Raw genomic sequence first — 21,948 nt, 5'->3', positions numbered from 1 at the left:
TTTTTTTTCTTTTTTTCTGGACACACTGTTACGTTTTGCCCGTGAAACTGCACAACTAAATGAATTGCGATACGCACGAGGGGATCGTTTATCGATAACGTGTGATCCATATTCACGCGTGTGTGAAGTACTGACACGGTTGGAAGGAATCTGCGTATCACGTGTTTGGATACGAGAACTATTTGAAACTGCATGGTCGTTTCATTACTCGGAGGGAGCTGATCGATACCTAAAGCGTTGTCGCAGTCCTGACTTCGCCTTGTTCGTCAACGGATCAACTGTCCGGTGATTATATGGATTTCAATTTCTTTTTTTTTCTTTTTTTTTTTTCGTTACGTTCGTCTCCGTCTTCATTCGAGAAGCAATGAAAAATCGATCCTCGAAACAGTTACTACACTCGAATTTTGCAACCACTTTCAACGCCACAATCGAAGATGGAGAACGCATGATGATGGTGATGACGATGATAATGATAACGATGAACAATGAGATGAAAATAATTGCTTGGCAATGATGATATGTGCGACACGTGATGTCAAATAAAATTAGAAGCGATGATTTCAGGCGAGATTTCGTCGAACGATTAAAATGCATGGGCACAGCACGAAATTAAAAACAGATAAACGACCATCTACGTAAGGACGGAGAACTTACCCTCTGACGGAAGATCAATTTATAAACGTTTCTGGCGAACATGGAACTAGCCGAAAGGATGCTACTATCCGCCGAAGACATCACCGCTGCTGACACTGCGCCTAACCCAAAAAAGGAAACGAAATCTGGCGTCAAATACTGCAAAACCATTGGCAGAATCATGCTTGTTTCTGTTTCGGTCAAAGGATATGGACCGTTGTATCCTGTCTCGTTCCAAGCTACAACAGATTGTTAAACGAGTCGTTTTGAGAAAGTCGCAGTAATGATCAATCTGATTTCGATATGAAATTGAAAAACGTGAGGGAATTAACTAAATGACGTTAACTCTCAACTGGGCATCACTGGCTAACAATAACAGTGCAGAAAGCAATAACAACAATCAACTTTGAAATTTTTAATTTCAATTTAAAATTTCCAATTGTACTGTTGCTAATCTCTGTTGTAAAATTGCGTGTCAACGATGTCACTTGAGCGTTACAATTAGCAAAAGCAATCAGACTAGGAGGGAATAATTAAACATTACACGAGTGTACGATACTTATTATCTCGCCACTCATTTCCCCATAAATCTAACCTCTGATAACGTGCTCGAATATATGAAAAAAAGAAAAGAAAAAAAAAAAAAGAATCCGCCAGATAAGAAATTATTTATCTCTGCGTAACGGAATAAAAATACACGAGATACCGATACAGTGTATCGTATTAGTTCCAGCGGTTCCATTGTGCCCTACGTTAGTGTACGACTCGCATTATCACCCTCGCCCTCGGTCCCGGGAGAACACCATATGATAAAATCCCACGCTATTGTACACGCTGTGGGATATCGAGGCACCCTTCGCCCACACACACACACCCTTCCCGTTACAACACCGACCTACTTAGCCCAGGAACCTTGTAAATACCAGTAGTCCTCTCTCTGCAGTGCTACCAAATGTCAAGTAGCCTAGAAACGCGAGCTGAGGGGGGGAGATGACGTGCAAACCGGGTCTAATTCAATCCCCTTTAGATTCGGGCACCCATGAAAACGTGTTTCTCTTCCCCTCGGACGAAAGCCGAAGAGGTGACACGTAGAGAGACACGACCCGAACAAACCACTCGTTTATTATTAATACGCGATGAAATTAGAATTAGCCTCCGTTCGTTCTAACGAACGAACAGCTGGAACGTGTTTGAACGTGCGGATTCGAACGAATTTGCAAAAATCTCACGATTGTTCTCTCGGGAAATTCTACCGGTGAAATTATCCAGAGTAATTGCGAGAATTACGACTCGTTGTCGTAAAACACGAGGTCGCCGCCGGATGATATATAAGAGAGCTCAGATGGCGCTTATTTATGGTACGAACATCCTTCGTCTTGAATGTTTCATGTTGTAATATAACGCGTGCGAATAAATAGTGCAAGGACGAAGTAATAAATAAGCATCATACAGTCAATTGTTACAGTCTACGCGCGTCCGAAGGAAAATTTTACAGAAATTTAAGAGCGCGAGAATGTTGTTGCAACTCGTCAGGAATTGAGCAATGGAGACGTTACAAACGTTTCAATTCGTTTTTTAGAATTGCCTCTACCTCCGTGATATTAACAAAACAAAATTTCTCTGGCGTAAGGTTAGTTTCTCCAGTGGATTAACAAAAAAAGAAAAAGTATAAACATGTTTGGTTAAAGTAAGAATTTTACTCACGCGTTGCTTTGGCGATCGCGCCAATCAGAACAGGAGGGATGGCCATGAGCATACAGCCCGCCGCAGCCACGTAACTCAACAGTTGCGCTCTTCCAGCCGTTTTCGAAGATAAAACCCGTTGAAAGTATACTTGCCAGGGGATGCCGCCGAATATCAATAAAAGTCCATAATCTATGTAAGACCAATACTCATCTGGTTTCACCTCGCCGATCCAGTCCACCTCCATGGATTTGAGAGATTGTACTTTCGGATTAGCCCAAGCGAATGGAATGCACATCCACTATAAACAGAATCGTGACAATGTCTGTTTAAAAAATTGTACGTCATCATCGCGACGCGACGAAATACTTCTGCATTTCGTTAGAATGCAAATTGAAAGATCAAAAGTCATTTTCAGGTTATTTCTGATCTCCTCAAGAGAATATTCTACGTTTTTCTCAATTCTTCAAGCTGACAAGTTTTTGGAATAAACGACTTGATAACGACGGACAAAGTAGGTCACTGTCTACGTAACATTGAATGAATTTGGTAATATAAATACGCGTACTTGAGCCCCTGTTATCGATCTGCAAAGCCGGTTTTCTCTAGATAACCGGGCAACTCGATGAAATAAAACCTTATGTTTTAATAATGTATTGCTTTAAATAGAAACCACTTGACAACGCGATACAGTGTTATTTTCGTAACATCGATCATTTTATTTTGCAGAGTACGTAACGACACAAAACGGAGAAAATGTACTTAAGAAACGGGAAATTTTTTGTTTCTGAGAAATAAATATTCAATTACTTCAAGCAGAATGTATTGCAACAAAATATCGAACATGTTCGCAAAAGCAGTAAGAGTAAAATCGATGATAACCTTCGCCAGTTGCAACCCTGCATGACAAATTTCCCCAAAGGCCTTTATGAAACAAGAGTTAACTGTAAATAAATATAACAATAACCTATAGAAAGAATGATTTGATTTATCGATTCCTTATCGAGCAAAGGAGAAAGTTATCGTAACAGATTTAAGCCAAAGCGTACATAAATAATGTGACAAATGACTTTTCTTTATCGAAGTATACACTGTGCATTAAATTACATAGAAGAGATTTAGTAAAGCGAAATCCAAGAAAAAAAAAAGAAACGGAATTCCAAATTATGATTATAACTCCCCCTATGTCGATGGCGTTCTGAAAAGTATTGATATCGTTTAAATAATAAGAAATTATAAAACTCTCTCGTAAGGAAACTTGTATTCTTTTTTATTTTGTAATATATAACATCGTGATGTAGAAAAAGCGTATCTACATTTTTTTATTTCTCTGAATAAAGTGAGAGCGGTGGAATAAACTTGGCTCCAACTTACCAATCCTATGAAGATGCAAAAAAGTTGAATAACATCGGTATAAGCAACAGAGTAAAGACCTCCGAAGAGTGTATAGAAAACAGCGATACAGGCGCTCAAAATGACCGAGGCACCCTGATCCATGTCGATGATGACCGCCAGCGTCGCGCCCAAGGCTGCCAGAATACCTGCGGCCCAGAAGACCTCGCCACAGAGGGCAGGAAGAAACAGAAGACCTCCCATACGTTCGCCAAACGCATCTTGAAGAGGATCTAACATCGTGATGTACCCCTGTTCTCGCATTTTGTTCGCGAAGAATATACCACCTGCAACGCGATTAATACTGATAAATTAGTCAAATCGAGTCGTATCGAATCGATATGCGTATTCGATGTTAATATTGTTTTTAACAATTTGCTACTGCGTATCATTTATGGGTGTGGCAAGTTATAAATTTGGGAAACAATTCGCAGAATGTTTATACGATTGATAACTACAATATATCATTATTCGGGTTAGACAAGTTTCTATTTCACGAGTATTTCTCTCGAGCTATTTAAAAGTACAGTTCTTTTTAAATGAAATATACAACACGTGTATCGTAGAAACAGGGAATTTGCACAGAGATCCGGCAATTTGGTATAGAATTTTCCAAATTCCTTGCCAAGCTGTACACGTCATTATATAGCGTATACATTTTTCATACAATCATTCAGTGAATAGGCGCCTATAGTTTCAATGGATGGTTATACACACCATGTTATTCTTTCTCGAGGCCATTCGACCACGTTAGAAAGTTATTATACGTAGGAGTCTTCATTACCAGCGATCTATTACCATGCTATACTACGCCGCAAGAACTGCGAAGTTCTCAAACGATCATAAGCTTTTTCTAACTGAGAAAAAAATAGACGCGAGAGAAATATCTTCAATCGAATCAAAAGCAGTGTACACAGCGTGCAACGAAAGTAATCGAACGGCGTGATAGAAAATAATTGATTATACAAAAATTGTGTAACAAATTGCAATTTATCGAAACAAATTGTTTTTATACTATTGCACATACATTTGCTAAATATATGCAAAGTTAGAGAAAAATTAAACCACAAGTAAACAAATTACATAATATTTCTCACGGATAAGTACATATATATATAATATATATATATATAATTATACATAATGTACGTAATTATAAATATATAATTTTTATATATAAAATATAATATTATAATATTATAAATATATAATTATATATATAAATATATAATTTTTATATATAAAATTTATATATATAAATATATAATTTTTATATATAAAATATAATATTATAATATTATAAATATATAATTATATATATATATATATAAAATTATAAATATACGTTAATTATATATATATATACATGTATATTAGGCAAGTCTTTGTATAAATCACTAGAAAATGCTAACAGTTTAATCGTTTATTAATTTTTGAACTGACATTGTTCTGACTAACTTTTACAAACGTATTATAAAACATTTTTCTTTCTTTTAGATATTATTTTAATATTCAATATTAATATTTAATATTAATTGCTTTACGATTTTCTTCTCAGTCTTCTAACTGAACGTTAATTACCATAACATGTTGCATCGTGTCAAATGTAAAACATTGAACTGTATACATATAGTTTGCATTTATTACTCCTCAGTTTGAAGAATTAAAATTGAAAATTCAAATTCACGTTCACGTGGGGGCTACAATTTGCTTTTACCATCGAATCGGAACCGTAATTCCTACTACGTGTGTAACTCGACGTTAAAACTCGAAGGGTTAATGGCGTTTTATGTCGAAAGCAAATATCAGATCATTCTTTTTCGATAATATAGCAAATTATAATATATTTTAATAGATAAAATACGGCAGAAAAATTAAAAGGAAAATATATTGTCGCAAGATAACATTGTAATGCAATAGATACAGAATATTTCGAGCTATGACCTTCAACCCTCCGACGATCATCAACGGAGCGAAGAGTTCCGCGGTAAAACTTACCGAAAACGAGGCTAAGGGCGTATCCGAATGGAGCCTGACACCAAACGAGGCCCCTCGTGTAGATCGCTTCGGCGGTGCCGTTGATATAACCACCGCCGACCCAGGTCGCTGTCATCGTGAATATCCCGACAAACAGGCCGATCGAACGACCAGCTAGCATCACTTCCTCCTCGGAATCGTTGCCAGTTTCCTTCTTCCTGGCCGCCCATATTCCTACGGCCAGGATCAGCACGTAGAACAGAACGATTGAGACGAGACCGGCAAAGTTGATCATCTTCGGGGAGTACGGGTCCACTTGCGTGAACTCGAACTGACGGAGACGCAAGTCCGAGAAGTATGGCGGTCGATCTGATTTTGGGAGATTCGGATACCTGTTTACAAATGGAAGGAGACAAGCTCCATTTAGAGGATAATTTCGAGGGATAATTGATCGTTGATAATATCAAACCGCCGTAGGCAAACTGGATTCTGTTCGTCTAGAAAAGTAGTTTTGTAGTTTGGGGTTTCGACTTTTGAATAATCATAGTTGAATGAATCATACGATGTGGCTATAAATGTTCATGGAAATTTGTGTTTGTGAATAGAAAGTAAGTAGAGTTGCTTCATCCCTTAATTTTATTTTGAGACAATTTTTTCTTTGACCAACGAACGCACTGCGCGATAATACGTATAGATCACAGATTCTAGTTTGAAAAAAGAAGAAAATGGATTGATTATAATTTTCTAAAACAGGGTCTTGGCATCCATGAAGATCAGAAAATCAGAAGAATCATAACGATCCCTCGTTAAAAGTACAGACATATTGTTATAATATATTCTATGCATTTCTTCGCTCTAGTACAAACATATTGTTATAATATATTCTATGCATTTCTTCGCTCTTAAATTTCTCATAAATATTTGAAACTTCTTTCAATAAGGATGAAAAATCCAGAGGCAAGAAATCTAAGGCACAAAATTCCTCTTAAGTCGACAACAACCTAGTTTGCCCACGGATAGTCGAAGTCAAGAAAAGAAAAGCAACAGAGAAATTGAGAAGCGATGGGTAATGAAAAAACAGCGAACTGTTAGGATTACAAGGCTACTATTAAAATTATATTAACTGCAACGCTAAACGATTTCCGTAGATGTATGAAAGTTTTCTCTATCTTTTCCTAGTCTCGATCAAACAAGTATAATACAACACATTGTATTTAATTTATATAACGAAACTACGCCATGTTGGAAAAATTATTGCAACAAGCTGTATTTCATGCAATTAAATTCACTCAACAACTAGGGCTTTAATTATAGTTAACTCTATACTCAATTAACTTGTCATTAAACAAACTCAACTAATAAATTTTTAAAGCATAAAATAAAATTGCTTTAAGAAACATTACTTATTGAATATTTAATGATTAATATCGCAGTGTTACATTCGAATGTTACAGTATCATTAAATCTACATTTCCTTCTGAATTCAATCACCTTGGTGAAATTGCATTCTGCTTTTCTAGTCAATTAACGTCGTGGTCGATCAGTTCGCGTCTAATGCGTGCAGTTAAGTGTAAACTCTATGCTCCTACCCAGAAGGCATTTAAATCGCCCGGCTGAGTTCACCCTCTAATCCCATTAGTCTTGCTTCACACTATACAGAGCTAACTTTTCTATAAAAAAANTTTTTAAAAAAAAAAAAAAAAAAAAAAAAAAAAAAAAAAAAAGTAAAACACATAGTCCCATTAACGTAAAAAAGCAAGATAACAAAAATAAAACGCGAAGGTTCAAGGTTCTTGTCAGTAAGTGCAGCGAAATCAACAGACAAAGCTGTATCATTTTCTTCGCGCGAGACGGGCACTTATTTGAAATGACATTGAAATTGAAAGAGTTCTGTCTATTAAAATTTCCTTGCAATAACAAAGTTAAGGTTTACATATCAGTATTACTAATTTTAAAAAAAGTTTCGCTAACTTAAAGTTACTACACAAATCAAGTTCTCTGCTTGAAGTTGCATATTTTAACAAAAAAGAAAAAAAAAGTAATATCGTGTAAAAATAAAAAAAAAAAAGAAAAAAAAACTCTGCGAATCTACATTTGATGTTCTACGCGATTTATAAAAAGATCGCGATACTCATCAGCTGACACGAGCAACGCTCGACAAATTTACTATTGCCCGCAACTGTAATATAGCCCGCAACTAAAATATAGCCTTTCAAATTCAAATCTTTGCCACGCACGAAGAGGAGGAGACACGGAGAGGCAGGGATAGTGGTGAGTCAGTGACAACTACGGCTTAACCATAACGTGAAAGAGTACACGAGGCGGTAGCTTATGCGGGGAGGCATGCGTAAATGTGGAGGAAATGGAAGAATGCGTGAGGTAAGAATTAATGAGGAATACCTCTGAAGACCCCGAGGGGTACAATCACGAAGTAGTGGGGGACAGCCTCACACGGGTACCGGCGGCATGTCCTGATGATGGTCCTTCCAGACGGCCGACGACGACGGAGGGTTGGGATTTGGGGGGCAGCAGTCGCCCCACCGGAGCGAGGTCTTCTGGGAGGGGCTATTCCTTGTTCTAAACGCGAGGCCGCCCATGGGCGCTGATGGCCATCGATTTTCACCCAACTCACCAAGCGTGGCTGCTTCCCTTCAGCTGCTTTTCCTTCCTCCTCGAGATTCTACTTCGTCGCCAACGGCACCAGTACCGATCCTGTCGATCAGTACGGTCCTCCACCCGAATCTGAAATACATCCAGCTGCATCCACCCAGATACGTGTCTTCACGTATGTCGTTCCGTGAAAACAGAGACGAATGTAGTAGCGGGATTTGAAGCTTTCGCTCTGTCCGAACGAGCGATCGAATATAATCGAATTCTTTTCTTTCTAATCGTACTTTTAGAGAAGAAGAGGAATCGTCCGTTGCACGAGTGTCAATGCACATATTTTGTAATTTGAACATTCACGATAATATCAATAGCAAAACGTCTTTGCTGTTAATTTCTGTATTAATTTCTGTAACTTGTAAAGTGACTTATTCTAATTAATGTGTTGTGATTGAACGGCACGACGATGACGAACGTTGCATCCCTGCGAAATTATTCCCAGGAAATATCGTAACCGCGTATACGTATGAGGAAGAGTGCGTCTTATGTAACCGATACCAGTCGACTTTTTTCCCCTCGCAGGAAAGTATTTTTCTTCGGTAGATCGCAACAACTTTGGCGACAGCTAACGGTGTCACGCATAATCCATCACCAGAGAACTGAACAACAACAGCAGACAACGCGGTACACAAAATTGATCGTGTGTGGTACATAAAACAACTCTATCTAGGTTGAAAGCCATCAGCGGGGGGAGTCTGTGAAACTCTCATTCGTCAAACAAAAGCTATCGAACTGCAGAATCGATGAGGGAAAACTGTACTTACAGGTACACCGATTTTGATGCTCTCTCGGTCTTCGAAACCCTTTCTACCACTCGCGCACGTTTCAACCGTTCGCAGGTGGCGAACAATTTAACGATCTCTTGCCGATCGCACTGTTGAGCGCGGATCATTCACGGTTGCGTAGAATTTCTTTGAAAATCAGCGGACGACGACTATGAAAAATCGTGGGACCGCGCGAAGGAAGATGACGATACCATGGACGCGAGAATCTAACGTAAAAATGTGGCGGAAGTACCGGAGGATGACGAGTAACGAGTGCAATAGCCGCGACAGTTGTTCTCGTCCTCGTCTTCCTCTTTATCGTCGTTGTCGTCGTCGTCGTCGTCGTCGTCGTCGTCGCCGTTGTCACCGTGGTCGTTCTCGTTGGAACGACGCGCTCTCGGTGTCCTTAACGGTCGTGGAGGCCACCCCGTACTGAACGGTCGGTATCTTTCTCGTAGTCAAGGACCGGCAGCGGAGGAATGGTTCCGTGATATTGATTCGACCCTCGTGACGTCATACAGACTCACGGGGGGGTGCGTGCTACCCTCACGCTGTGCTCGCATCTCGCTCGCGCTCACCCTTCTAATTCGTGCCTCTCTGTTATCCGCCCACCACTACTTCCCTCTCCGTGTCCACACTCCTCTCTCGAACCCCTGACGGGATCGAAGTCGGGGGCGTGGACTCGGTGAAGAACCGCGAGTCTGCGCCTAAAATACCGCGACAGACATGAGCTCTCTCTCTCTCTCTCTCTCTCTCTCTCTCCCTCTCTCTCACTCTCTCTTTTTCTCTCTTCCCGTGGTTCACGCGTATCAACGAGAGAAATCCAGCTGAACGGGCACCACTCTCTCTCTCTCTCTCTCTCTCTCTCTCTCTCTGGACAGGTATCTTACCATGTGATTACAGGTAAGTTAGGCTAGTTCGGCTAATTACACGAGCCAAAGAAAATCTAGGTGGGCGGAAACGCAGCAAGCACCATCGAATCGAGTTCCCACTTCGCTCGGGTCAATGCGAATGAATAGATTCAATTTCGTTAAAAACAAAATCGCAACTGTGTGACATTTGGTCATTGGATTTTGGGAAGAGATTTGTTGCTTCACGGGGAAGCGTGACGTAAGCACCGCAAGTATAGTTGACTGTTTCTGGATGGTTGAACGATTCCTGAAACAGAAGGAGGAATTGGAGGAATGTGGACAGTAAAAGATTAGGAATCATTTAAATACATTGAATATTGAGAATAAATTTTTTTCAAATAATCAATTTTGCGTACTACCTATCATTTCCCTCTATTTACTCGTTTATAAAAGGTGATCGCTCGGGAAACAAGTCCTTAAAGAAATTCTATAACTCAGGTGTTTATTGATTGCGATTATTGATCGACGTGAGAATTGTAGGTAACGTAGGTGTCATTGATCAGCTGTATGAGTCAGAGATCTATCGCGAGGTGTGCAGGTCTTCCAGGTGAGACTGCGCGTACACGTAAACTGGAGGAAGGTAATGGTCGAGGATCGCGTCAATGAAGGTGGAAAGGCGTATGACCTCGTAAACGAAACACTATAAAACGCATGAGCCTCGCGTCATACATCGTAATCGTTGTGCATAACAATGAATGAATTGACAAAGATGTATAACGTTATATTAAATTAACGAATGTGTCATTCAGAACAAACATATTAAAAAAAAAAAAGGATAAAATTTTAATAAAGAAGATGAAGAGCAATGACTCGTTCAATTTACATTTTTTAATTGCCCATTAAAATTTTGCATGAATGCGCATCATTACAGATATTATTAATTAATTATTGATTTAAAAAAACAGCATGCAAAAAGTTAGACAGAATCGATACTTTTCATAGTTCTTTTTGAGAAAAGCTACAATTTATTAAACAAATAAAATCTATCTAAGCTCGTTCCTAGTGCTAATTTTTAATTACAAAACTTTGATGTACAATAATTAAACGATTTATTTTCCTCAGAATTCTACTAACGAACAAAAATTTCTCGTTCGTGTTAGTCTAGTTTATCAAGAGTTTTAATAAGCAATTAAAAACCGTAGATGAAAGAATCAATCGGTGATTGTAGGATAAAGTCAGCAGCCGTTCAATTGAAACGGTACCTATTAATTAACGAATATAAGTCACTTCTCACACTCTAGATTTACGTTCTGATTCGTCCACGACTTTCACTTGTCTCGCGTACCTCGGTGTACTTCACTCGTCGTACTTTAAATAAAATGCATTCGTCGTGCAAGTTCATCCGGCGAGGCATGGCCAATGCTGACGTCAGAAGTAAAAAAAAAAAAAAGCTGAATACGGGAAAAGCTATTAATGGTTGAGCAATAAATTGCATCGTTGCCGCCACGTTTGCTATAGGTCAACAGAAAGCATAGACAAATATACCTAGTTGGTCTGGTAGACGACACAATGTGAAAGAGCAAATATAGTTGGTCGTTCAGGCTAAACAAAGATGCTTCCAGAATGAATCGCGAAACCGAATCTTCCTATATCTCTTCTGCTTCTGTATGGTCGATATCACTTGACCCACTCTTTCGGATCTAGAAATTATACCTTCGCTTTTATATCTAGACTCCAGTACTGAACCACCCTCTATGTTCGAGAACTTGATTTTATCACGGAGCGTCTTGCAACATAAAATGCGTAATAAGTAAATATTATATATATGTATATAAATGTATAATGAGAATTAAATGTATTATTGCTTAAACTTTTACTACTAATGAATAACCACTAATGTAACATTCTGTTTTGTCAATAATTTAATACGATGAATTTTATCAATATATATTATTAATATTTTAAAATATGTAAATTGTTCAAAACTACTTTTCTGTGTACAACTATATTTAGGAAGAGATTTATGGTTCTCGCTTTGTTTCTGATATAAAAACCAAAGATAAATATATAGACTATTAAAAAAATAATATCTTTATAACTTTTTACCATGTTTTATCATGTCGTAAGACCTGGCAAGAACAAATTTTGTGTCATAAATCTTGTGTTTAACTTATTTAATACAGTTGTAAGAATTGCACAGAGGATGCTTAACATTCTGATTTTCATATTTTCACTGTCAATTAAAACTTTTTATGTCATCTGATACTTGCTGGCAAGCGTTTAATCATGCATTCTAATTAAAAAGAATAAAACAGCCAGATGCTGTTAGGCGAAGGGGATTCAAGCGGGGTTAGCTCCTCTGTCAAGTGTCACATCAAAAAGTCAAGCAGTCCGTGTCGTACGAACTGGGGAATTGAAAATTGCCACGTGTCAGGTGAAGCACCAGACGACAATAGGCACGTGCACTCCGGAACGTCGTAACAGGATACGTTGGAACCGGGTTCCACGGGTATCAAGGGCAACTCGAGTCCGTGGCTCTTATACTGGACGCGTCGTGACACACGTGATGTTCTCGTAGAAGGGATGTTGTGCGTGCATTTTAAAATAAAAGTGGCAACCTCTCTCGCTCACATAACACACTATGCATTGTGCGTTACCATCATAGAATTCATTACATTAATTTTGAAAGTCCTCCAAAATTTACAACACTGATTAGTAATATAATTCATATCATTCATTCATATAAATAATATAGTCATTCTTATGTAGCATACTCTAATAGAAATTTTCACGTTTGTATATTTATATTTGTACATTGCTTACTATATTATCATCCGATAATGAAACAGAATGACATATCGTGAGGGGTTGACAGAGATGAATGAAGCAACTCTATCTCTCATGGGAAATTCTTGTAATGTTAAGTTGGGATTGATATACCATAGGACAAGGTATTGTGGATGGCAAAGAGAATTCAAGAGAATTTGTAAAACAATGCTCGACTACAAACGAACACGAATTATTCAAGATTGAGCTGTTGACTTTAGGGTAAAGCATTTCATGAACTTCCACTTTCATGTTTTAAAATCATCAGTGCTGAAGAAACGAGCATTATAAGTGTTTGCTGCAAATCTTACCATGTCGAAGACCAAGACTAGATCATTTACATTCGAAATACTGTAGTAACCCATAGAATAAAGTAAAACAACTATTTTATCTGTGTTCCCAGCGATTTCTGTTTTTGGAGATTTTGATTGGTTGCGGCAGTGGTACCAGCGGCAGCAAAAGTGGCAATTAGGCAAATGTAATGAAGCGCAAAGGTCAATTTCATTTTGATGCTTTGGTGACTCTCTGGACTCTCTGGAAAGATAAAAGGCAAACGTAAATTTCAATCAAACTGGCTTAGAAACAAAAATAAACATCATCGTCTGACAACGATGTTTCATATCATCAGAAATAATCAGGTAACTATCAAATCAAATTCTTGCAATGGAAATGCAATAAGAATGAAAAAAAAGTAGTATTATTATCTTTGTAGGTAATTTAGTTTTTCTCCATTCTAAATTCTTTACTTCGAACTTTGTAGCTAATTATAGCTAATTGTTATTATAATTACAAGCCACATAATTAAAAAATCACAAATCATTAAAAGTACACTAAAAGAATACAGAGGAATAGTTATGGGAACTTCTTTACAAAAATGGTAGAGGAACATGAGAAAAGAAGCTCACTTTTAGATATATCTACAATAATTACATGTATAAAATTTAACAAGCGTGAGCCGACGTTCTTGTGAAATATTTATCTACGTAACGTTTTTTACGTACATTTCATAGTATACATGAACTTGCATAGCACACGTGTATAACTCTTAATTAGAATTAGAATTACTAAACAAATTTTCTTCCTGCATCATCAAATTGCTAAATTATTTATTCATATAAATAAATAAGGTAAATTTCTAGTTTTGGCTATTTTGCTACCGTTTCTTCAATAAGAGGGTCAGTTCATCACTAAAACAAGAGAGTAATCAATCAGGAAGGTCAAGAAAGTTACAAACATAAACAGAGCTATTCACAAGCTAATGATAAACACAACTATTTGGTGTGTGCGGCGAGTACCGAATGTTTATGTAAAACGCTAGTAAGCAAATAGTAAGAATAATCTATATGATTTAAATTATGAATACAATATTTAAAATATATAATATATAAAATATCTTTGTGACATGAAAAAAGAAATTTCTTAACACAACGTTTTCTTTAAAAAGACACAAGAACTATATAATTTCTTCCCTCGGTTAATTTCCCATTTTAAAAACGAAATGAAGCTCCTAAAAAAAAGAAAAATTGTAGCGAAATAGTCAAAATTGGGAAAAGCCTGCTAACCTAGGAATTTGCCATAAGTTACTTTACCGAATTGTTTCTTCAGACGTAATAATAAAATGTATCTCTCAAAAATGGTTTCTTTCCTTCCTAATCGGAGGCGTCCATACAATTTCCTTCTCATAAAGAAATCCTGACCCCTCTCTCACTTTCCCTCTCTCTCTGATTATCTGAAATATTTTTCCTCGTCACGGTAGCTACGTTTGATGTGCTAAAATTTCGCGTCGCATACACGGAGGACGTGAAGGTAATTAAGTGGAGAAGCGGAGTCCTCGAGGTTGTGTAAAAGACGCGGAGGTCACAGCTCGTGACCCACTTTGTTCATCGACAACTGCTTCCTACTTGGAGAACATCTTATTCTTCCCTTGTTGAACGTAGCAAACGTAGGCAGCCTTTGGCCCGCAGAAATATCATACCTTAGAAAAATCGTGTCGAGCGCTGATCGAATATCTTTCGAGAACCACCGTTGGTCCCTCGATCTTTCGTGTGAAGAATCACGTATGAAGATTACTAATTTCTATTTCGCCACGGGTCACAGGATTGCGATGTCACTTTGTTGAAATAAAAATTTTTACGCTTGTTAGGAGAAAGATGGAAAGTGGTCGATGACATTTTAAATTCGTCTGTGACATTCTAACCTTCCTTAATATACATGTACATACACATTAAGTAAAACTAAACTTTCCACTTGTTTATATTGTCACTTCGCTGCGTTCGATGCATGCTAACGAATATAAAACCAACGACAATCACTTTCACGTTCATTCTATTTGTTGTCAGATATTTTGATGCTAATACAATATTTTTATAGTTATGGTTCTTAATCAGAATTTAATTATTTCGTGGTTTCTAAGTCCATTGTTGAGCTCGTAACTTCTTTCCTGGCTGTTATTCCATTAGAAAGATTGAACTTAGTTCTTTCGTATTATTTAAAAATATGTAAAAATTTATGTACGCTAAAAGTAAATACCAAAATACGTCGAATTATAGTACATAAATCATATTTCAAAGTGTACACTCATAAAGACGCGATATATTTTAAATATACTATCCTGAATCACAAACTGTATTTTTGTAGGAAACACGTAGTAGGTAATGTAGAATCCTACCACGGATTCTTACATAAATAATTAAACTCAGATGAATTTTGAATAAATATATATTTTGTATAACACACTTTGGTATATATTTTATATTGGAGCTTTAGTATGTATTACTCACAGCACTCGATTAGCGAACGAAGACTTGTACGAACAGAAAACGAAAAAGGAGAAGAAGGGCTTTTCCTCTTCGCAACCTGGATTTATAGCCTCTGCTTGCAAAGAGGGGAAAACCTTTTTCCCGCCTTTTTCCGGCTTTTCCCGAGCTTTTATTTTTGCTCGGGAAAAGGTGTAGTTGCCTGTTTTAATGGAAACGCACCTTTCGACGGAAAGTTCCTGCGGAAGTACGTGGCGCTATCTGGTGTTTCGCGGAGATAGCGGTCGCTACATTTTACTGAATACTATGGCCATCTCGTAACTGAAATTGAAACTATAGCTGATGGTATAGAATGTGCGTATGTAGCTACCACTACCTCCGTGCAACACCAGACAGCGCCACGTACTTCCGCAGGAACCTTCCGTCGAAAGGTGCGTTTCCATTAAAGCAGCCAGTGACACCTTTTCCCGAGCAAAAATAAAAGCCCGGAAAAAGCCGAAAAAAGGCGGGAAAAAAGTTTTCCCCCTCTTCGCAAGCCGAGACTATAAAACCGGGTTGCGAAGAGGAAAAGTCCTTCTTCTTCTTTTTGCTAGTCTTCGTTCGCTACCATCGAGGCTCTGTAAGTGCTGTGATTAGGAAACCAAAGTGTATAATACAAAATATATATCTATCCAAAGAATTCATACGAGTTTAATTATTTATGTAAGAACCCGTGGTAGGATTCTACATTACCTACTACGTGTTCCTACACGTAAATAACATGTGGCGCCATCTGTGATTCATCACATCGATACTTCAGAATTTATCCATTGTCTAAATGATTAAAGGTCCGCCGGATGGCGCAAAGACCAAACCAGATGGCGCAAGAAATACTTTCAATTTTTCCGAGTTTAATATTTCAAAATAAGAAACATGATGTTCCACAATATGTCACATCTATTCTATTTTTAGTCAATGAACTCTATATTGAATCAATATAATGTTGGATATGATACGAAAATGATAAGGGGATCGGATGGTCTCTTGAATAATAGACCAACTTATGTTTCCTATAGTTTTCAGAAACTATAATGGAAATTCATGTTTCTTGCTACAATAATGCGATTTTCTGTATATTAAAATAAAAAAAAAAATTATTTCCAAAACTTTCCAAATTATATCGACTAATTGTAAGTAAAGTATGTAAATTTTACATTTAGCACTATTAAACTTCAATAATACTAAAACTGTACGTATGAACAATTTTTATTTCTTTTAATTATAATGCTCAACAGAGCTAAAACGGCAAATGTTTTCTGTTTTCTTGCATCAAATATAAAGCGCGCAAAAATGCTCGATAATCAATTTCCAGTTGATTATCTCTTTTTAAAGAGAAACATTTGTGCACAGCGTCCAGTTCTCTGTTGGTGATTAATTCTAACATACGTCTGATAGATAAAACTTTGATTAAACACTCTTTCGAAACTGAGCCAATATTCTCTTTATCGTAGTTCTGCAATTCAAAAATTTTGCAAATTATAATAATATAAATATAGCAATTAACAGTAAAATTTTTGAAGTAATTCTGAAATCTAAGCCATTTTATTTATTGTTAATGCAAGCTGTCAGGATAACCATAAATCATCCTAATTACCTTGAACAACTCCTCGAGATTTGGTTGTTGTATTTTGCTCAATTTGTCTATTGCCATTGTAACCATATGTCTTTCATCGAAATTCAAGAATGTCTTAGGACTGGCTTCCGAGGGTACATGTTGCACAGGTACTAAACGTGGAGCTCTTTCTAAACTGCCTAAAGTAACAGCTTCTTCGACCATTTCGGCAAATTTCACGTAGTCTACACAATCTGGTCTTTAATATTTTAAAGATTAAATTAATTAATTTAACAATGATCTAGTAGATATTATTAGTCAAAATAGTCGATTTTGACTAATAATTATCTGTATTTATATACCTTAAAGGTGATTGGAAAATATCCATAATAGTTCCCATTTCTGTGCAAGTCAAATTGCAACGTAATTGATCCAGTCCTCGTAGAAACTCTGTTCTTTTTATAACGTGTTCATTATGAACGTCATATTGACGCATGAATTCGATAACCTTCCCATAAAAGTACAGATGAAAGATGCAAAGGAAAAATATAAAAATATCCATACTCCATGATTTACCTTTATTCTTTCACGTACAACTTTTGCTTTGATTTTAGCTAGAATTAAAACGATATTTGTTTCTTCAGCTGTGACTTCCGGTGGTGGTTTCTCAGCATTGATTTGCCTTTTTTCTTTTACCATGGAATGATACAAGGGATCTTCGATTCGTTGAGCTTCTAATTCTTTTAAAAACCAATTATAATTAAAACCTAAATCATTATTATACCTCCGTTCTAATGCAAATTCTTCTTCTTCAGAAAGTAATACCGCTGCGGTGCTTAAAACTTGGCGTAATTGCGAACGTGATACGTGACCTTTGTTATGTCTGAAAAATTATTAGAAACGAAAAGGAAATGATAAGGGAATGTCTAAAGAGAAGTATTTTTACCGATCGTAATTCTTAAAAAATTGTTTTATTAAAATTCTCCTTTCCTCGACTCGATGTCGAATTTTTAATAATGTTTTTTCACAAAGATCTCTTATGTCTTTTCCTTCACATAGCCAATGAGACGCTCCTTTTCGACTTAGTTCTGCTATTTCTTTTGGCGGCACTTCAACTTTCAAAGTGGGCAACTTTTCAAGTTCTTTCACAGTAAATACTACAAATGAAGCAGAAACATCTCGTAAAATTAATTAATTTTACGAAGTTCGTAGTCATTATTGAAAAATAGAAAAAATAAAAATTAAATAATCTTTTCGAGGAATGCCTTTATCGATGTCGTCTTCAAATGTTCGCCAACAAACACGGTCTGGGTCATTTGGGTCTTTGTAAAGCGTAACAAGCGCGTCAATTTCCGTTTCTGCAAGATAGAGACGTCCTAAGCTCGAAATCTGAAGGCCATCTAATCCTCGTTTAAAGTTGGAAATCGTCGTTTTGCCCGCATTCAAAGGATCGAAGTTCTATTAATGATTATTGATTGTAATTGTTATTCTGTTACTTTTTTATTTGACTTTTGTTTTAAAGTTACCTTAAAAAATTCCGAAATACGTATTCGATTTTCAAAGATATGTCTTTGAATACGTTGAATAACTTCCATTAAAGGCATTGTACCTCTTTGTTCTTCCATCACCGGATGAAACACTACTTGTTTCTCAAACACTTTACTTGGCATGACTTTACCAATTTCCGGTCTTGGAAGTTTCGGTAATTCAGCCGTGATAATTCGACCAGGAAATTGATCAAGTAATTCCTTTTGAATAAATATGGTGTAAGATTTATCACAGTTTTATTTTGTTCATAAAACAAATAAATCAATAGTGTTAAGCAATATAATGTAAGATAAAATATTACTCCACCAAGGGCCAGCATTTGATGTTTATCAAAGTAAGATTGAATTTCGTCAATCGCTTTCAAGAAGGCCACATAGTTAATCGTATAAGCATCTTTTGCGAATCTCTTTACAAGTAAACAAAATTCTTCAGAAGCAAGAACGATACCTAAAAATTGTAAGATTCGTCCAAAATGCGTGAAAGTTATAGTTCCAGCATTTTTTGCAATCTAAAAAATAAATAATTGATGTTTACCACTTAATTATGTAGTAAAATGTAATAAAATTATGCAATGAAAAAAATCTATCAATATTTTCTTTCCAGTGAAAAGTTATTTTTCGCACCAATTCGTAATCTTGAAAGTAAGGTCTCAACACCAATTTTCTTTTGTTTACAAGAACTGCAATTTGAGTGAGTATAAGACATAATTTTCGATGTTCTGTTGCACTTATTCGATTTACATGCTCTGGATCTTCCCACTCCAAACCAGTTACAAGCGGTTCATTTTTATCAAATTCAGGAACTACATGAAAATTAGCAATGTTCTATAAAGTTTTATTCAATTACTTAAAATCTATATGATTTTGATATCTTCTGGTTGCATCAACAGAGCTATATCGAAACCAATGTACATATACCAGATATATCCAATAATTCAATAGTGTGTAAATATTTAATAAATAGCAAAAATCTCTGTTTATAATATTGTCAAATTTTGATCATCAGTACTCGTCACCGATTTAAAAAATCAATCTTCATTTATACACTTCACTTTATTACCAAGCATATACATATAAGAAAGGATATATGTATGTATGTATGCGATGTTTGTATTGAGAAAATAGAGTGTCGATTGGTACAATATTGCTTTATGAAACATTTCAACGATTATAAATTATAATATTGTAAATTGTAACATTACTTTTTACTCGGTTTCAATATAATTTTGCTAACATTGATAACATTGATAACATTGATAACATTATAAAAATCTAATCGAAAAATATCAATACGATATCAGTATATTCAGTGGAAATAGTTTTAATATTAATGCTTCGCTAAGAAGCTAGGTAGCGACTACAAACGAATATTTGGAAGAGGAAACAATTTTGCCTGGACAATGAGTTCATTTAACGGTACTGGGGCAAGTATGCCAGATAAGTAGGAATTCCTTTCTTTTGAAACACAGTATCTTTCTTTTTAAATTCTAAAATTTAGTATCGTTTTACTTAGCTATTTCAAATAGCTAATAAAATGAAATTTTCTTCCTTCTAACATTCGTTACTGTCACTACAATCTTCAGTGAAATGGAAAATTTAATATTTTTGTAATATTATATATTAATATTACGATATATGTATATAAAATTATAAATTAAACGTACCACTATCGTGAATTATTTGGCAAAACTGTGTGTAAAATATTCGGCCATCTTGAACGCGAAAATAATCGGCCAAATCGCAAATCTCTTTATCAGATAAACCAATTTTATCCTTCAACGGTCCAGCCAATACAGAAATAAATTTTGATTCTGCGTATTAACAACATTATATAATTCATAATCATCATTCACAATATTTGTGGAATAATGTCTGTAAATACTAAATATTTGCTAAAAATTAAAATACAGATAATAATACTAAGCAAAATAAAACTTTAACATGAAAATCATGAAACAATTGAAAAATACAATTAAAAGTATTTTAAAAATTTCAAATTAACTCAATAATGCAAATTGTATAACTATACCTGAAATTAAACAATTATTATTAGGATCTAACGGTTTGTAAAAATCCCATAAGTTAAAACCCACGCGAAATATCGCCGCTCGTATTTTATTACAAGTACGCCAAACATCTTGTAGCCTCAAAATCTATGGGCCGAGAGAGTATTTGTTCATCGTGAAAAGTCATTTAAAATAAACGTATTTTTCATCTGTAATAGTATTTTCAATGTGACGAAAATCCTGGATTTACCTTCTGCTCTTCAGGCATTTGGACAACTAAAAGACAAAATGTTAGATGTGTTAGATATTACAAAAATTTTAATCTGTAAGTATCTGTAAATTTTGCAAATCATAAACTATACTTCATAAACAAAAAACAAACGTTACCGTTATTAGAGATGTAAGATACTCGCTTTACAAAATAATTAAATTAATTAAATATTTATATTTAATATCGATTATTCTAGAAAATACATTTTAAATGAATAAACAAAATACTAATTAAATTAAGCGATAGATTAAATGAACATTATTTAATTAACAATAATAATAATGTTTAACTACTATTGTTATTGCAATAACAAATAAATAATATACAAACACCTTAAAATATATAAATATATTCTTCAATTAAAGAGTTCAAGCAAATATTTCAGTCTTGTAATTTTACAATACATGTAATATATAAAAATATAGGTATAAACATGAATATATATAGGTATAAAAATATGTACATATATACACAATAATATAGACCATTGAACGAGCGAAGTGTAGCAACATCCAAGTTGACGCTAGCGCCAACTACTAGCGTCTACAATAAGAACGCTGAATCAACGGTAAACATTTCCCGCTTTTATTGGGCATCAGCAGGAAAATGGAATTCTCTTTTTTATTTAAATATTTAAGTAACGAATAATAATTAAGTAATAAGAATAAAAATATAACAATGTAAATTAACACGAAGAAGTAATATGAAATATAATTTAAAAGCAATATTTTATTGATTTCTTACAAATTACGCGCATAGAATTCTGGGAAATGATGCCGAATGGAGCCAGATCTTTACCGAATTCTTATTGGCTGATATGTATTACTCAGCACTTGCTACGAATCTTATTGGCTCTTCGTTTTCGCTCCATTCCCCACGCGAGGCTAAAATTTTCGTATGCATGCCATTGTATTCACTATTGCCCCTTAACACCACTGAAATACTCGGCAACATCGATTGATGCAACAGGACCGTAACAATACTATG

The 21,948-nt window shown here is 35.7% G+C and overlaps 2 protein-coding genes across 3 annotated transcripts in view; both read right to left on the bottom strand.

Moving 5' to 3' along the window:
- Positions 1 to 9,974, bottom strand: part of LOC122534173 (high-affinity choline transporter 1) — an 11,233-nt gene extending 1,259 nt beyond the window's left edge. The window contains exons 1-7 of the mRNA XM_043664547.1: positions 9,953 to 9,974; positions 9,114 to 9,136; positions 8,086 to 8,427; positions 5,707 to 6,077; positions 3,691 to 3,995; positions 2,338 to 2,617; positions 655 to 872 (exon numbers count right to left, since the gene is read on the bottom strand). Coding sequence (XP_043520482.1) covers positions 655 to 872; positions 2,338 to 2,617; positions 3,691 to 3,995; positions 5,707 to 5,980 — 1,077 coding nt within the window. The 5' untranslated portion in view covers positions 5,981 to 6,077; positions 8,086 to 8,427; positions 9,114 to 9,136; positions 9,953 to 9,974. The remainder of the gene's footprint in view (positions 1 to 654; positions 873 to 2,337; positions 2,618 to 3,690; positions 3,996 to 5,706; positions 6,078 to 8,085; positions 8,428 to 9,113; positions 9,137 to 9,952) is intronic.
- Positions 9,975 to 16,775: 6,801 nt separating this feature from the next.
- On the bottom strand, positions 16,776 to 21,733 carry LOC122534172. 2 transcript variants are annotated; one of them, XM_043664545.1, is made up of 13 exons: positions 21,706 to 21,733; positions 20,941 to 20,966; positions 20,714 to 20,837; positions 20,349 to 20,495; positions 19,309 to 19,487; positions 18,987 to 19,193; positions 18,664 to 18,885; positions 18,403 to 18,595; positions 18,084 to 18,294; positions 17,714 to 18,020; positions 17,500 to 17,645; positions 17,180 to 17,396; positions 16,776 to 17,038 (listed from the first exon to the last, which is right to left on the bottom strand). In XM_043664545.1, exons 1-13 carry the CDS (start codon positions 21,716 to 21,718, stop codon positions 16,823 to 16,825), a joined length of 2,208 nt encoding a protein of 735 aa, XP_043520480.1. In that variant the 5' UTR covers positions 21,719 to 21,733; the 3' UTR covers positions 16,776 to 16,822. The 2 variants fall into 2 exon arrangements, with proteins under 2 accessions (XP_043520480.1, XP_043520481.1); XM_043664546.1 differs by lacking the exon at positions 21,706 to 21,733 and adding an exon at positions 21,294 to 21,402.
- Between the last annotated feature and the right edge of the window lie 215 nt (positions 21,734 to 21,948).

Source organism: Frieseomelitta varia, unplaced genomic scaffold (genome assembly GCF_011392965.1).
Source record: "Frieseomelitta varia isolate USP_RPSP 00005682 unplaced genomic scaffold, Fvar_1.2 scaffold_578, whole genome shotgun sequence".
Taxonomy (NCBI): Eukaryota; Metazoa; Arthropoda; class Insecta; order Hymenoptera; family Apidae; genus Frieseomelitta; species Frieseomelitta varia.
Note: the sequence above shows the minus strand (reverse complement) of the source record. Positions and strands in the feature narration are given on the sequence as shown.

Excerpts from the sequence above, each read along its gene's own strand:
- LOC122534172 (XM_043664545.1), bottom strand. Across the intron at positions 18,886-18,986 it reads AAATGCTGGCCCTTGGTGGA|GAATTACTTGATCAATTTCC; the intron begins GTAATATTTTAT and ends TTTATTCAAAAG. Across the intron at positions 17,397-17,499 it reads ATTTTCCAATCACCTTTAAG|ACCAGATTGTGTAGACTACG; the intron begins GTATATAAATAC and ends AAAATATTAAAG.